The sequence below is a fragment of the Bradysia coprophila genome (assembly GCF_014529535.1).
Source record: "Bradysia coprophila strain Holo2 chromosome IV unlocalized genomic scaffold, BU_Bcop_v1 contig_81, whole genome shotgun sequence".
Taxonomy (NCBI): Eukaryota; Metazoa; Arthropoda; class Insecta; order Diptera; family Sciaridae; genus Bradysia; species Bradysia coprophila.
In genome coordinates, this window is record NW_023503375.1 from 1187654 (window position 1) to 1204914 (window position 17261).

At 35.2% G+C, this 17261-nt stretch overlaps 2 protein-coding genes across 2 annotated transcripts; both read right to left on the reverse strand.

The window, feature by feature from the left end:
• Nucleotides 1–2623: 2623 nt before the first annotated feature.
• Nucleotides 2624–3400, reverse strand: LOC119072220 (neuronal acetylcholine receptor subunit alpha-2-like). Its single transcript, XM_037177398.1, has 5 exons — nucleotides 3311–3400; nucleotides 3080–3240; nucleotides 2968–3014; nucleotides 2801–2905; nucleotides 2624–2744 (listed from the first exon to the last, which is right to left on the reverse strand). Exons 1-5 carry the CDS (start codon nucleotides 3360–3362, stop codon nucleotides 2639–2641), a joined length of 471 nt encoding a protein of 156 aa, XP_037033293.1. The 5' UTR covers nucleotides 3363–3400; the 3' UTR covers nucleotides 2624–2638.
• Nucleotides 3401–13686: 10286 nt separating this feature from the next.
• LOC119072221 lies at nucleotides 13687–14589 on the reverse strand. Its single transcript, XM_037177399.1, has 2 exons — nucleotides 14391–14589; nucleotides 13687–14323 (listed from the first exon to the last, which is right to left on the reverse strand). Exons 1-2 carry the CDS (start codon nucleotides 14436–14438, stop codon nucleotides 13928–13930), a joined length of 444 nt encoding a protein of 147 aa, XP_037033294.1. The 5' UTR covers nucleotides 14439–14589; the 3' UTR covers nucleotides 13687–13927.
• Nucleotides 14590–17261: the final 2672 nt, after the last annotated feature.

Genomic DNA, 17261 nt, shown 5'->3' on the forward strand with positions numbered 1-17261 from the left:
GTGACAATGTTCTTCTAAGATCGTTCTTGGTTGCAATCAATGGGTGCTACTCAAACACAAGGAAAATTCCAGCAGGTGTACCCCAAGGCACTGTTTTATCGCTACTGCTATATTCGTTGTATTTGTCAGATTTCAAAAAACTGAAAAACTCCGAGATTTCATTGTACGCAGACGATACCGGACTGATGACGTCCAGCATGATTTTTAGACCCGTACGAAGTACTGGGGTCTTATAGGTTTACGCATACGTTTGTAACTCGTCGAATTGGACTCCCTGAGTAAGGGGAAACCTATTGTGGTTGTCTAGAGATGCCAAATCCGCGAAAAAAAAATGTCCGTCTGTCCGTCTGTCTGTCTGCACGATAACTTGAGTAAAACGCATCCGATTTTGAAAATTCTTTTTTTCCCGTTTGGTAATGTCAAAAGACAGGCTAAGTTCGAAGATGAGTGATTTTGGATCGACCCCTCCCGAGCTGTGGCCCAATTAGTACTTTACGGTTTTTCGAAGATATCTCCGGACATTTAAACGTTAAACTTGTAAGTGATACGTCCAATAAAAGGTATTTACAATACCGATCGACAAAAAAAAAGTTTATGGAAATCGGATGACCGACTCGTGAGTTAGACCCCTTGGTGTGGAACAGGCACAGGGCGGCAAGCAGTTTTTGCTTGTAGGTCGGCCACATTTGAACATATTTCGTCTGTTTTAGCTTTATTAGATAGGTATTGACCGTACCAATCAGGGGGAAAAAAATTTATGAAATTATGTTCTCCGGAGCGTGAGCTAGGTCTCTTGGAGTGAGCTCTTATCTGGCTACTCGGAAGTACAGTGAACGTGGTGTATTTTGACAATATCTCGAGTAAATTTTGACCATTCATTGAATTTCATGAATTTTTTTTTGTTTGAAAGGTATTAACGAATGTAAAGCGTCGGTACCATTTCCGGTCTCCTAACAAAATGGCTGCCGGCGGCCATATTGGATTTTAGTAAAATAGAAATATCTTGGGAAAAATGATACTTAGAGAGTTTCTGTTAACATGGAAATAATTTGTTATGTGTGTGGGGTTTAAGGGATTCCATATACGGACATCTATATATACCTATATACAGCTATATTGAGCTATATACAGGCATATAGAGCTATATAATAGCATATATTTATCTGTGAAATGTTTATTTATAGTGAAATATAGTTAAATATAGCGGTATATAGCTGTTTAAATAGGAATTTATGAAATTTGTCTTCGTACGGGGCTGTCTATATTGCCTCCGGCAATTTAGTTGTATATGATAACAAGGCAAAGAGTGGATAATGTAAGTGATTTTAAAGGGAGAATAGTTTTTCAGCAGAGAAGAAAATGAAGTAAGAGAAATGAAGAGTTTCACATTAAAGGCTTTTGATACGAATAGGTGTTTCGTACGGGTCGGCGTTAGCTATGTTTTACCTGTTATCTTCGAAAAGATCAACGGATCAACGTACTGTTCCTAACACGAACCTAAGAAATATTCGGAGCCTGTGTTAAATTGACAAATAAATAATTAATTTTATGATTTAATTCTAATTTTCCACTTTTATATTGGTTGGAAATAACTGAAAATCTATAACAGTAAGTACATTGAATCGATTTCGCGTCGATTAAACGAAACTTTTGGAAATATTTAATTGTTACGATGAAAGTTTTATGTTTGTTTAGTTTTGTTTACTCAATAGATGGTCAGAAAATGTTGCGTTCTGTGTGTACTACTGAACTACGAATTCCAGCTCAACTTGAACATTTTGCAACAATTCGGTCATTAGGTACATTTTGATATTAGGATACAATTTGTAGGTCTACGCGCAAATCCATTCACTTTGCAGCAAAAAGAATTCCATTTCGCTCGTCTTAAAAACTTGCGTTGTGCTGAATGCTTCACCGCGTTTTTAAGATATCAATAGCATTTCGAACCAACGTTCTTCAATGTTTAGTGATGGCTCTCTGATAGCCCATGTAATCAGATAATTTGCATTCATTCCATGTATGGATTCGAGTAACTTTGCTGACACCATATAGTGACTTGAGCAATTTCTAATGAATCGAGTGGCTAATTGTTGTATATAAATATCCACTCATTATAATTATATATTATCCACCCAACATTATAATCAAGCCTCTAGTTCTCTAATTCTTTAATTTTAAAAATGCGCGTAACACCGACTCTAATTGAAATTACTTTCGACCTCTCATTACGAACAAATTCTACGGTAACTCATATCACCAAAGCCTCCAAATATGACGTTTGTCAAAGTAGTGTTCGTGCTAGGAGCTAGTGCTTTGCCCTTTCGCAAAAGTTTCTGTTAATCTTCCGTTTGAATGACAAATTGTAATTCAAATTGGGGTACGGCTCTTTGCAGCACGGATAGTAGGTATCCTTGCGAGTAGCTATGTTTTTCGCAATCTCCCACTTATTGCTCATGAAGTCGCTGATGTCAGCCTTTGGTTTCTGTAAAGATTTTATTTTATTTTCAATTCTTTGCCACCAGTGAAACACCTTCGGAACCTACCCCATCCAATTCAACGTTCATGGTCCAACCGTCATAGACCCAAGATCCAAACTTCAATTTACAACTCTGCTCGCCGAGTGGATGTTCTTCCAGTGTTATATTACAATAGTGATGCGACACGGCGATACCAACGATCCCATTCCATTCGAGAAAACCAATGCCATTGTGTTCGTACAGGTCATCATCTCACCAGGATTTGCACTGTCGTAAGTTAAATGAATTCGATAGAATGGGAAAATAAAGCAGACAATGTGAACCTGTTGTATAGGGTGATGTCTGGTTTCCAAATTTCATCGGATCCGACGCGAAGAGCGTCTACACCGGTCGTCGCACTGTCCCACTTTAGGCGATCGTCAGTCCAGGTCTACGAAAATTAAGGAAAAAATTACTTCCCTAATTCAGACGGAGGTCAGAGCTTCATCAAACCATTTTCAACAAGATGTCTGCTTCGAGTGTTTGTTTTTCTTCATCCTTAAACGGAAGATATTTTTTTTGTCTGTACAACTATGGATTTATAAATAAACTGTTTGACCTACCACATCGATGTTAGTAATTGTCAATCCGAATTTTACGTTTGGGCTATCGGGTATGTTGACTTTGTCATAGTCACCAAAGATTGACTTACGAATTTCGGTTCTCATTTTTGCATTGTCACTAGCCACTGGTGGATATTCCGTGTCAGCTTCGTTATTTCCATCTAAAAATCAGAAGCTCCCCAGAAATTAAGATACTCGTGAGGTGAATTTATAGAGACAAAAAAACCTTACACGAAAATGGAACGAACGCTGCTAATACGCAGAAATACAAAATCTTCCCCATGATTGGTGCTGACTGTCTCGGGTATTAAAGCTCAACTGAATCCAAAAACTGTACAAAAAGATGAGGTAAACTGTAAATTGTGTTGAGTCACTGTAAATACTGCGGCGTATAAATGGAAATATTCCTATACTAAACAGAGGACAATTTGTTCGCATGAGGTGAATACGAGATACTAAAGAGATACTAAATTGATAAGGTCATATCAATTCGAATGGATTATAGTTCCACACGTCGTTTTAGCCATCCATTTCGTTTGTTACAACGTGTCTCCGCATCATAACTTTATTTTATTCAAATGAAATAAAATAATTTTGTACTGTCGCGTCGTGTAGATCAAATTAGTTTATGTTGAATTGCGTTTGAGGGATTTGATATCATTTATTTTGGTGCAATTTTGTTGAAGCAATTTTTGTCGAGAACGACTCTTACAATTACAGAAGGATCAATTGCCAATATGTGCATCGGTTGAAATAAGATTGGCATACATATCCCAGTAATATCGAATCGAATCCTTCTCTTAACAATGAGTGAAGCGTAGAAAGGGTAATAACATAAGCTGTGACAAATTAACCAAAGGAACATTTTCAACTATTACAATCCAATTTATGTAATTCGTTCCACATGCGATATCCACTAGCCTACAAGCGAACAATTCGATTTTTTTGCAACGCAATGGAACCAATTTTTTACCTTTTGAATCTTTCACTGTAAAACTGGTTGACGAGAAAAACCGAAGCTTATTACAATTAAAAGTTTCGTTTATTTAACAGCGAAGATATGTACATTGAAAGCTTCAGATTTTATTTTTTCACTTTCAATTATCAATTATTGCATGGTCTTCCATTAAGTTTAATAAATGAGGAAGACAGAAATATAATTAGAAAACGAGCACTTTCTTCCAAGATACCCATGATGAGCACAAAACAGTATTAATACGAAGAAATCGCACATTCGACAATGGTGGGGAAAAGTTTATGTGAATCCATTCGGCGTTTTTCGTAATACCATCCAATGTTGCGACCAAATTTGTGGAATTTGAAGTGGGACCAGCGTACAATTTATGTATTGTATGACCGAAATTGGGTGACCGATGTGTGTTGAGCCCAATATGCAGTTTGTAGAAATATGTTGTGCACTGTGTAAAAACACGGAAACTCAAGTTCCAAATATTGTTGAGCATAGCCGCCGCTGTTGAAGTATGTATTTGAACAACAGCAGCTATTTGTTCAGTAAGTGTTCCTAGCATGAAAACCCGATGCAGTACCTGTGGCTAGTTTTGATATGCTCGAAGCGAAAACAATCTGTAGAAAATGCTTTCAGGGAGTTGCAGGAAATGTGTATTTTACAATAGGAAGTCAAATATTTTACGTCGACGTTGATTTATTGTAACTTAATCGGAGCAGTTACAAATCATACACTAATTGCGAGTCGTTAAGCTTTTTGTTATATTCTACATTACTAAGATTTAATTACGGACGATAGCATCTTTTCCCACACAGTCACTAAGATTGGCATGGGAATTGTTTTGCTGAAGATCGACAAGAAGATAAAGTTGTGTGTGGGATTTTTTTACAGTATTTTTGAAACGACTGAATGGTTTTTTCTGTTCTCAGACCAACAACACCAACACCTATAAGAATCTATTTCCATAACGAATCTAATTTCTCGCCATTACACATTTTATCGCTTCTGAGCACATCGATACATGATAACACTGCAATCTATTTATTATGCAACGCAACACACGTTATTCCCGTCGCTGAAAGAGGCCTTCCCATATTATGCATTCACACCACGATCGCCATTTAAATGAAAATGGAAAAAAATGTGTAAAATAAAATTTAAAAAAATTTAGAAAAATCGTCTGTCGTCCACGTTGTAATTATTTTGCAGCAGAGTAAAATCGTTTAAATTATCATAAAAGTGTAATTACATAATATTATGGGAAAAACGGACAACTAAGTGGAAATTCTTCAAGTGTTTCAGCGAAACCGTTTGTGTGTGTGTATCCCAGCCGTACATCGTGAATTTATACAGATATTTTCACACAATAACATGGTGCAAGATTTATGAACACTTTTATTCACAATTTTCTAATTAGATTTTAAACTTAATCTCATTTTATGAACGGCATTTAGTTTAGAGATATTTATTGTTTCGCTTTATTTAAACGAGCGGAACAGAAAAAATGGTGAAAATCTGAAAATGTTCTTTTTAAAGACGTTATAATGTCCGTATTTATGTGCACATCGCCAATGGGGTATGATTTTACTACGAGGACAAAAAAATATTGACAAAATAAAGTAAAATTTGAATTGCGATGCAACATCGAACTTAATTAAAAATAGATCGGATTTTTGTGAGCACACTAGTGAAAGGTACTGTACGTATATTAGTTATATTAAGAATTGTGAGACTCTACTTTGATAAGGAAGTCTATTTCGAAAGGAAGACTACAAAAACATCACCATGGTGTTTTGAAGAATTTGTTCTTAAATAATTATTTGTTTACCCGAAGGGACCAAAATAGAAAATTCTAATAAGAGCTAGTCAAAAATTTTTATTTTCTTCCAGAGGTCAAACCGCGTTTTTCATGTGGTGGCCGTGATTAACCACCTTTCTTCACGAAACAAAAAATAAAACAATTTTACATTTCAAAACAAAAAGGAAGATGACAGTTCGGGGGAGGAATTGTCTATTTTCTACAATGTCAAAACAAGAGGATAGATTTTTTCTTCCCCGAATCATCATCAGACTAAACGTCAACAAAGCATCATTTTCTCAGGGCCTTTTGAGTGGAGAAAAATTCTCCACAATCTGCAGTAATTCCATACATGCTTCTAGTGCCTCCCAGTCGAGACTTAGCACTAGTATTGGATGTCAACGTGCTTAGAAACTTTAGTGTCAACTCACATTCGATTTTCATCCTTAGCCTCGTCAAATCTACTACATTTAAAATAGTTACTGTAAGTCTGAAAGCTTCTGATTTACATTAATTAACCATTTTGCTTATACCGGATAGACAATATCACAAACAATGTGGTATGACTATAAGACTCATACGGATCTCAAAAAAATGATAAGAAGTGAAACAGCCAGAGCCATTTCGCTGGCAAAACCTTAAACTAACGAAAGCCCAAGAAAGTTTCAAAATTGTGTTGATAAAGTTTTTTTTCAGCTCAGTGAGTCCAGAAATAAATTGTGCACATCGCTGCAAGTGGCATGATACTTAATAAATTCAGAACTTCAGAAAATGGTACATTTATCCCTTGGTTAAATTAGTTTTTTTTCTTGTTGCTGCACAAATGTTTTTTTTTTGTTATATATTTAACTGCAAACGTAAAGTGATATGGTTTTTCAAATGGACGCCTGTCACCTTCGTATATCGTTGTTACAATTTCCCGATAAGAAATGGATTTAAAATACCATTTTAAGGTTGAACCTGCTGCGTGATACATAACCGATAATAAAATCCATTAATTTTTTCTTCGTACTTCTTCCGTCAGCAATATGTTCCTATTCCTACCTTTTCGAAAGTTCACAGAGCTATACAACACTATAGTGAAACCCGTGCTATTTATTTGTTTTATTTTAAATCGAAAAACGAAACATGACATTATTTGACTTCAATTTTTCTTTTATTTTTAGTGAAATGGGAAAATATTATATATTGAATGTGGTTTTGTGTCGCATCTACGTTTATTTGTTTGATCAATATTATTATCATTTTCTTTTTACAAAGTCATTATTTTATGAAAATATGAGCCCGGCATCTCTCGAGTATTGGTGACTAGCACTGGCATTTAGACTCCATGGTCGTATTAGTTTAGACAGCAGCATATCAATAATAGAGGAGTTACCAATTCTACTACTTCATTTGTTGTAAGAACTTTCAAATTAAGTTCTTTTACTTCATTGATTTTACCATTTTTGCTATATAAGCGAAGACGTTAAGTAGAGCACAACATTTTATTAAATGTTTGTCGTTTTTGTAGATATCATATGTGGTCGTTCGAATAAAAACTCAAACGTTTTACTTACATGTCACCGCTAATCTCAATAATAATTCTGTTAAAAAAGTGATGGTTCGGTCGGCTCCAACAAAAACTAATAAATCAACTTTGCTTTGGATGTATGGAATGTCTGCATTCCGATTATTCTGTTTTACCATTCGGATAGAGTACCGTCTGTCTACGAATAAAGCAAACTTTTACTTAACTTTTTAATTTATTTTGTCGAAAAAAAAGAAGTTAAACAAGAAAGTTGTGGAAAAAAATTCGTAAAATGTTTTTTTTTTCTACTTTTCTTGAAGCTTGTCCTATCTATGTGACTTGGTAACGAAAATTCAGCACGTGTTTTCAATAATTTCCATTGTTAATGATTGTGTGTTCAAATAAATGGAAGCAAAAAATCAAAATTAATTATCTTTTCCCATGGCCTGAAGACGATTGGCATAATTCATGTTGCGTATAAAGTATGAAAAAAAATTGTCCATTCAAACAAAATTCAATTGACAATATCCTGTTGGGGACACCTCACCATCTTTTTATCTTTTTAATTAATTCAGCATTTTCGCAGAAATGTCAGCCTGTGTAAATGTAAATATTCAAATTGAATCAATCATTGGTGTAAGAAAGAATTGAATAACAGCTTCGGTGTAAAACAAAGTCCACATCTGACATAGAATACCAATAAATACACCAAAGTTTCGTTAACCAAAAATAAGGTAATAGGTTTCAAAATGGAATTGTAAAAGGATCAATAGACTAGTGTTTAGACTGACGATGAGCTCTGGCTAGTGTTCGTTTCATAACAAAACACATCGTTGAACTAATTATTCAATCGTAATGAGCTAAAATTGTTTCTTACCAAAGTCTAGACGGTACTCAAACTAAAGAAGTAACAGACAATTATTATATAGCTATGCATTAGCTGATTGAAAAAGATTTGGAAGTACACTGTCAATGAGTTCATGTGTTTGTTTACCTTTTATACACGGCAAATATATCACAAATATATTTATCGACTCTACTACTTCTTTTGATAAAAACATTTTTTAAAGAAAATCTTTTACTTCATTAAGTGTTAACATTAATTTTGCTACATAGGACGACATTAGCCAGAGTTATTTGCTTATTTGCAAAGTCGATGCCGTTAACAGGCTAACTTAGCGAAGATTTGACTATGGATTATTGTTGGGAGGTTCAATCCTTTCAACAGTTCATGAACTTCCAAGAAAAAATCACCAAATTTAGTAACTCATGAATGTGCATGTGCGTGGAGTGGAGCCAGTTTGAATTTCATGATGGATGCTATCAACCTTCCAATAAATTCCTGATCATTGTGCTGAGTTTGTAATTTTTATATTGCATTGCAATAAAATTTGTTCAAAAAAAAAAATGTTTCCGAAAAAAAGTCTGTCGTTCACATAAATAAGCTGTGTAAACCTTATAATGGTCGAGTCGACTGCAATTAAAATAAATTAATCGACACATCCATCCGCTCTCGACAATTCCGAAAATAACAATCAATAAATTACGGTTTATATTGTGTTGCCCAACGAAAAGTTGAACATTTCAGTAATTTGAACTGAAAGACCGATCCCATTGTAATAAATTAATAAAAAAGAACGCCACACCACAAATTCAAATCACAAAGTTTCATCTAATAAAAATGCAATAAAATTTATGAAATTTTTTTTCAATAAACTTATGCTGTGTGGAACCACCTGCAGCGACAATTTGTTAATAAATTTTTTTTCCTTCGTTCTTCCAAATATTTTACAAGAAATATAATAACCCTTATGATCATAAATCAAAACGCCACCCAACACGTCAATGGAAATTAAGAATTTACTGACATACCAATTAGGTATACAGAAACGAAACTGGTTGGTTGTGACATTTTTATTTTTCGTTTTGTAAAATTGGAATGTGTGAAGAACGGCAGCTGTTACCAAATCAAATATCAATTTAGAGTGGAGAAAAATCTTTAATGATGACGACGCGGCTCCTTAAAAAATCTAAAAGGCGAATTCATATCCACTTATGCCGAACAACATTTGACAGAGAGAAAAAAGTCGACGAAAAAATCTCTTAATTGAGATTAATATCAACATCCTTATTTGAACATTCCTCTTTGATATATCAACATGAATGTGTTGACAGTATAGATATAACAACCTTGCAACGTAATCAAAATGTACAGCACAAGGGTCTTTTGTAAAGTTGAATTGAATGTGGCATACGCATGCATAGTTATCAAATCCAATTTGCCTTGCCATACGAACACACAAGAATTCAGCCTACGCATGGAATTCACTGATAAAACAGAATATATATTCATAATGGACTGACTGTCTCTTTTGTGTACAGAGAGCTTAGATCTGGTGGAGGCGAAGCATAATCGCAAATCAATTTAATTATTTTCATTGATCTCTTTTCTGAGAATGGAGCTGTATCGTGGAAGCTTAAACTTTCTTTCGTTTTGTTTTTTTTTTTCGTCGAACCAGTTGCCAGTTCAATTGTGTATGCACACAATGAATAATCGGAATCATCGACTTATTTCTTTCGTTTCTATTTTTCATAATAAAAACTCTTGATCTTTCATACACACATGTGTGCACATATTTTGCATGCACGGAACTGTCGTAGCACGTGTTCTGAAGTGCGCACAAGAACATTCGTACATAATGTAACACAGTCCATGAATATAATATTTCTCTACCCAACTGCCGCACATACATTGCATTACATTGACAGGAAATTTAAAAAAAAGGGTGAAAAGAAAAATGTTTTTTTATGTTGCACACCTACCTTGGCATATATATACGTTACGTTACATACACATCTAACCGGAAGTTGTTAGTAGAAGTTTCTTGCTTGAATAGTTTTATTTTTCAACCTGAGCAAAATTCTAATTGTTATTACGTGTTTACAATTCCATATCGAAACGATTCTAATCTTTTGACAAAAATTAATAACTTAATTTAAGTAAAAGTCGCTGAATCGTGGTGGTTATTCGGTGCTGTAATCGATCATCATTTGCATAAATGTTGTTCTCGGCGGCGGTGCATTTTATATTCGATAAGAAACGGCGACAGGCGTTACTTGACCATTTCATTTCTTGTCTTCCCATAGTAATTTTGAGAAGAAATACCGTTCAAGAGAAGTACTTACCTACTTACTTAGGCAGGAGCTAATTATCCAATTCGAAATATTTCTCTGATTATGTGACTTGTTTTAACCTGTTACGGACTGTTACCATTTCTTATCGAAAACGACGGAGGTTCTAACTAATGCGATCTTTATAGCAAAAAAATGTTGATAAAAATGAAGTAAAAGATTTTGCTTCAAAATTCTTGAAAATACTTAGATTAGGGCAGGACTGGCTCAAAAAAGCTCTTCGAGCGTTGTGTGAAGAAAATATGTAAAAATCCCTGCATTACCCTTCGTTCTTTCAAAAATCAAAAAGCGGGGCTGGCTCAAATGAAGCAATACAAACTATTGAAAAACAGCTGACATACTGCCGTCCATGCAAGGTTAAAGTTTAGGGTTACGGGTTAAAAATGTTACTTTAGAAGTGGCAAATGTGTTTACGGTATAGTAGTTACATCTTGTACTTCTATTGTTTAAACTATTCTCTACGTTTGGTACCAAATCTTTTACTTCATTGAATGAAACAAACATTTTGATATTTAAAAATAGAGAACTAGAACCCAAAGTATATAAACATACTGAAGGTAATGCAAATGCACAAAAACTCACGGAACCCTACTTTCGGGTGAATATAATTTTTACAATGTTGGCGACTAGTTAAATTCACTTTGTTAGGTTGCGTCTTTATACTCAACACAAAAAATTGTATGCAGAACAACACATTTCTACCAACATTAAAACGCCAAACGTCACGCAAGCAACACAACAAATCTTATATTCACCCGAAACTTGGGTTCCGTAAAATTTGTGATCCGCTGAGCATTTGCATTACCTTCAGTATGTTTATATACTTTGCTAGAACCTACAGCTCTGTTATTTTTTATCGTCTTTTCCGATAACAGATGTCGCTTTTCGAATGCATCGTCCTATGAATCTGTGTATTTAAATTGACGAAAAACTGAAGAAAATGTGGGAAGCATTGCAAAAAAAGCCTCTAGAAACGTGGACATATTGTACGTCAGAGCGACAAGTCCGTATCTTACAGTAATTGTTCATCTCCGCTATGCGGAACCTACATTTAATGGCATTTCCACTCTCTATAACTTATGACAGTCAATCTTCATGTTTTCCCAATATTTGTCATGTGAAAATTGACCCATTTAATATGCAAATCGCTTTACTTTAACATGCACATATCACACACCTACTGCCAATTAAGTGGCAGTTAGGTGGCCATTACTTTGAGACAACAATACCGGACATAAACAATCCATTTGTATGATATGTAAATGCAAATTGAAATAATTAGTTCATTTCGGTCGTGCAACACTGGAAACATATTAATCCGATAATGCATTGATAATGATAATTTACTGCTTTAGTGCAAAAACCTTTCAGTTCATCGCTTACAAACAAATGTAATCAATCAAACCAGACATCTATCCCGATGAATAGGGTAAATCTAGTGTAAGGGATGAGATAATATCATATTAAATGAAGAATATCTGCAATGGTAACGAACCGCATATACATATATATATATATGGTATGCATCATCACAAAACCCAGCACAGCTCATTATTATTTAACAAAAGAGATACAGACGCGCGGTGGGATCACACGGTTGGAAAGTGTATTTAGACCATGAATTTGTACTTTTTTCTCGTTTGTTAAATTATGTATCAATTTTAAAATCGTTATAATCGGAATGACATGTGCATGAAAAATGGGAAATTTATTTATTTTTTTCGGTTGAATTGGGGAAGAGTCTACTTGCCAGCGGGAATGAGTTATCATAATATCCGCATACAATCAGCCATATGTCATAATGCAAATAGATTTTGTTGAGGAAATTCATTTTAAATTACGAAAATGGGTTTAAATAGTGAAATGGGTTTTTTGCAGAAAAAAAAATCCAGAATTGACGTATATAACGACATAACGGATATTCATCTGTCATCGATAACGACGACAGAAATAACAACAAGCTCTGGGTAATAATGGTCCTTCATATAGTAAAAATCACGTTAAAAAAATTGAAGTACAAGATTTGAAATCAAGAGAAATACTTTGATCGATGGAAGTAATAGACCCGACAATAATACTGGTCATATGCTTGCAGTCTGTAACAGGTTAAAGGTGGAAAAACATTCTATTCTTTCGTTAAAAAAAGTTCAACAAACGGCAAGCATTTCCTCTATATAATTCTTTTGTTTAAAACATAGAGCCCTCTAGTACGTACTGTAAATCATAGTTTTGATTTACAGACTTTGATTTTGGAGTTTCTTGTATTGCAACATTTTCACGGTTCTTTTTCGTGCTTATGGGAATTTCTTATGTTTCCAGTTAAGCTTTGAAGAATGAACTCTTTGATATGTGAGACTAAAAAGGTATTCGGCCAAACCCGTTTTCATAAAAATTCCTCGACGCTTGTGTGGCTAGTGAATGATCAAAAACATTCACTTTTCTAATGAAAATTTCTCACGTTGTTGGGATTAAATTTTATCCACACTGAGGTAGCAGGTAACAGTTGAAAGAATGGGTTAAAATTTGGAATATTTTGCTGAAATTCTAGTGGTTCTTCTAACATTAAAATTAAAAGTTTTAGGTCGGCTGAGGCCATTTTTTAGCGATTACCGAAGACACGAAAGCTCTACAACGTCATTTACACCCCAAGCTGAGGCTTAAGCCGACTTTAAAAAAAAGGTCATCCCTCACGACTGACACTAGCAACATCCTGGCAACACGTCCAAGTATATGTTTTACTTTACTTATATTATCCATATACTTTATATCTAGTTGTACGTACCCGAACTACATCATTACCCACTACCTGGCCTGCGTCTGTTAAGAAATTGTACACTTACCATATGAGACCTACTACCAATGGTATATTAAGTGAGACGTTATCAGCGTTATTCAATCCATGTGCAGGATAGGTGAGGAAGTCGAAACGAAGTTAGTGAGCATTTTTTGAAAGAATCGAAGCGAAATTTTGTCAATATATTTCGGCAATGGCATCTCTAACGACTCGTCCTTATTCGAATAAAGAAAACACAAAGCAGAGGCTCGGAGGGCATATATATTCAGCGATAGTATGAGCTAAGCTCACAATAAAATAAAGTAAGAGTTACGAAGATCATCAGAATCAATCTTTCTATCGAGCACGAATCCTCACACGAACGACCAGTAAGCAAGAATAATGTACATAGGTCAAAAAAGCCCAAGGAAAACGAAATAAAACCATAATCCATTCCAGTTGATTAGATGGAATTTTATCTATCGGTATTTAAACTTCAATATTAAGGAATTCACTCAGCTTTTTCTGGAAATTTTGTTTTAATCGGAAATTTTGCGTGGCTTTAAATTATTTCCGAACGAATCCGGTTCATTGATGGCAGAATTCGGTTAATCTGTGGCAGAATCCGGTTCATTTGAAACCGAAGCCGCTTCATCGGCGGCAGAATCCGGTTTATCTGTGGCAGAATACGGTTCATCCGTGGCAGAATCCGGTTCATTGGAAACCGAATCCGCTTCATCTGTGGCAGCATCCTGTTCATTGGAAACCGAATCCGGTTTGTAGTCCGAATAATACGACTCATCGTAGTCCGAAGAATTCGGTTCATTGGAGTCCGAATAATCCGGTTCATTGGAGGCCGCATAATCCATTACAAAACCATTCCATACTGGCAAATCAAATGTCAGGTTCTTCGGTTTCGAGTGCAGCAAACGCATCAAGGTAGCGATAGGATGTACATCGGCATGGCTTTCTTTTTCTGTAGCAAGCAGAATGGCTGCACCCACCTCAAATATTGATTGATCTCAATAAAGAGATGAAAACTCAATAAAATAATTTTATTAGCATTCGTACCTGAAACGCACCAATTAGCAGCACAGTCACCAGGTTAAAGTTCACCATTATTGAGACAATTTCTGAAATCAGATTTAACAAACTTAAATCTAATTGAAAAGTTAGTTAGTTAGTTAGTTGAATATTTGTAGATCCACGCTCCGCTTGTATATCAATATCCAACTTATCGCCGAGAGCACTCCTTCATCAGTAAGCAAAATGAATTTTCAACCAACTACTGAGATCATAAGTCCATTGAATATAATCACTCACTCACTCACTCACTCACTCACTTTTACATTCCTATTTAAAATACCAGAGGCTGACGAGAAAACTTGCAAAATATGAAGACCCTGGTTATAAACGAAGAAATGTGAAGTTCATACAGAAATAGAGATAGTTAATGGGCCATGCGATGGTATGTGCGTGCATTCTTCCTGAAATAAAAATATACCAACACGCCACTGACTGGCCCATTCATTTCAATCTTTTCTGTAAATCTTAAAAGAGATCTTTATCGACAGAATTGTGTTGACTGCACTTTATGGATTAATAGAGGTACGCTTAAAAATGGGTCATCTAAAACCTGTTGACCACAATTGGGACGGAGTTAAATACTGCACAATTTTAAGAAATCTAATAAATTCTAATCAAATTTCCCAAAAATATTTCGAGTAATTTAGTACTTATCCCGAGTTTTCAAAACTATGGTTCGTCAATGTGGATTCTTTCTCCCTCAGATCACAAAACAGATGACCCAGGTTTCTAAGCAATTTTGTGATTTTAAAGTAAGACAGAGATGACATTTATAGCAAACTTTCGTGCCACTACAGATCTGATTCGGTTATATATGACATTACCTCCGCACATATATTTACCTTGGTTGAGACGTCCTTGAACGGTTCAGTTATTCGAAACAGTCGCAGATTCCCTCGCAAAATATACACTAAAAAACCAAAGACTTTTTAACAGTCCGTACCATCTACTCTGAGAGTGGTTTACCCCTCTCATAATGGGGTCATTCATAACGGTTTTAGCTGAAGTAGTTGTAATAAATTTTCATTAACTCGTTGCGACGATGAAAATTATTCAGTGTGTATAGTATGCTATAAAACTGAATATACTACTGCACAACAAAGTTGTCTCAGCAATGTTAGTAATTATTCTGACCGTCATAACAAATTTCGTAAATGTTACAAGTACGTATGTCAAATATCAAAGTGACCCGAAATGATTTTTTTGAACTATGCTTCAGGCACTTGTACCATAAGTCACATACAAACGAAATTTTTCCGAATCAAAAAATATCTTAATGGATATTCGTGATGATTATTTCCTAGCTTTTTAATTTTTCTTAAATTTGTACACTTCAAACTTTCGAAAGAAAATGAAGATTACAAGTGAACCGAAATGTCTCTCAACAAAACGTGCTCTGCTTGAGGAAGGTCACAAAACATTTATCCAATTGATATCACTTTACTAATAAACTTCTTCGTATTATAGCTACCTAACATGTCAATGGTGCACCTACTATGCAATCATTTTATCCATTATCGTTGATGTAAAGTTTTGAGCTGTGTGTAAGGCCAGTTAAACTTTTTCTCGCAGTTCTAGTTGTGTCTGTGTTTTAAGAAACCAATTTGTATAAATGCACTTCAAGCAAAAGTGACGATTTTGTATGAAATGGTTTGTTACAGTGTTTTACAGTTGTGTGACTCAATGTCAAGTTTAAGTACCCTATTTAGAGGTGTGCTGCTCATGCTAAAAGTACGTTGATGAATGTTCGATCGTGACTTTCTTTGTTTGGAAACAGTGGTGGGCTATGGCATTTTCCTTGATTATTTGTTACAAAAGAGACCTACTTCAAATGGATCTTATAAATCAGATTACAAACAAAGAAATTGTACGCCTTCGATCACATCGGTTGCGAATATGTGACAATAATTTGATTTTGTGTGGACTTATGTAGATTAAGATATTTGCCGAGGCTGAGATTGGATTGTGGTTTCGTGGAGGTTGAGCACATGTGAACAGTGAATTCCAATAGTGTCCGCCGACCGTTAACTATAGATTTAAAACTGTTTCGGCAGCATAAAAAATTTCTTCCAAGAAAAACGAAATTGCCTAAGTTAGATCCACATATAAGTGTCCGACGCTGTGAACGTGGACGCTGTGTGTAAAATTTAAAACCCGGCCCGACCCGAACCCGACCCGAATTGAATTTCGGGAACTCGAACAACCCGAAGCCCGTTAAAATTGAATCGGGTTCGGATTCGGGCCGGGTCCGGGTTTTTGGCCGACTTCGGGTAGCCCGCTCACCTCTACTAATCCGACAACCTGAATATTAATTAGATCAGCTCATAAAATATTGAAGTTTCGGCAGCATGTCTTCTTGATTATTCACTCTATCCAAGTTTGGCATAGCTTGGTTTGTGGAAATTATTGTTTGTGTGTTGAAATAGTTGGACAAAGTGGACAAAATGCCGCATAGGCTTTGTCATTTCAGTCGAAATCCAAACAATCTATGTCGCCCTTTCTTCCACGATATTCTAATCCACGAAACACAATATGTAACCGAGATTATGTTGTTAAAACTCAGTCCCATCGAAACGTCTAAAATCAATTTACGAAAATCTCGTTATTTTACCATTTTACGACCTGTCTTTGGGGATCCTTTACCATGCAAGGCACCCCTCCTCAATATATAATATATACCGAAACCATATATTCATTACACCAACAACAGTTATTGAGATTACAATTGAATTGTTGCACTAATAGCTTAATACGTCCATGGTTTTCCTTTAAGTAAATAAACAAAAAATAAAATCTTTCGAATATTTTCGCACCCTCCAAAAAAAAACTGCATGTCTAATTCACCCACATGCAATA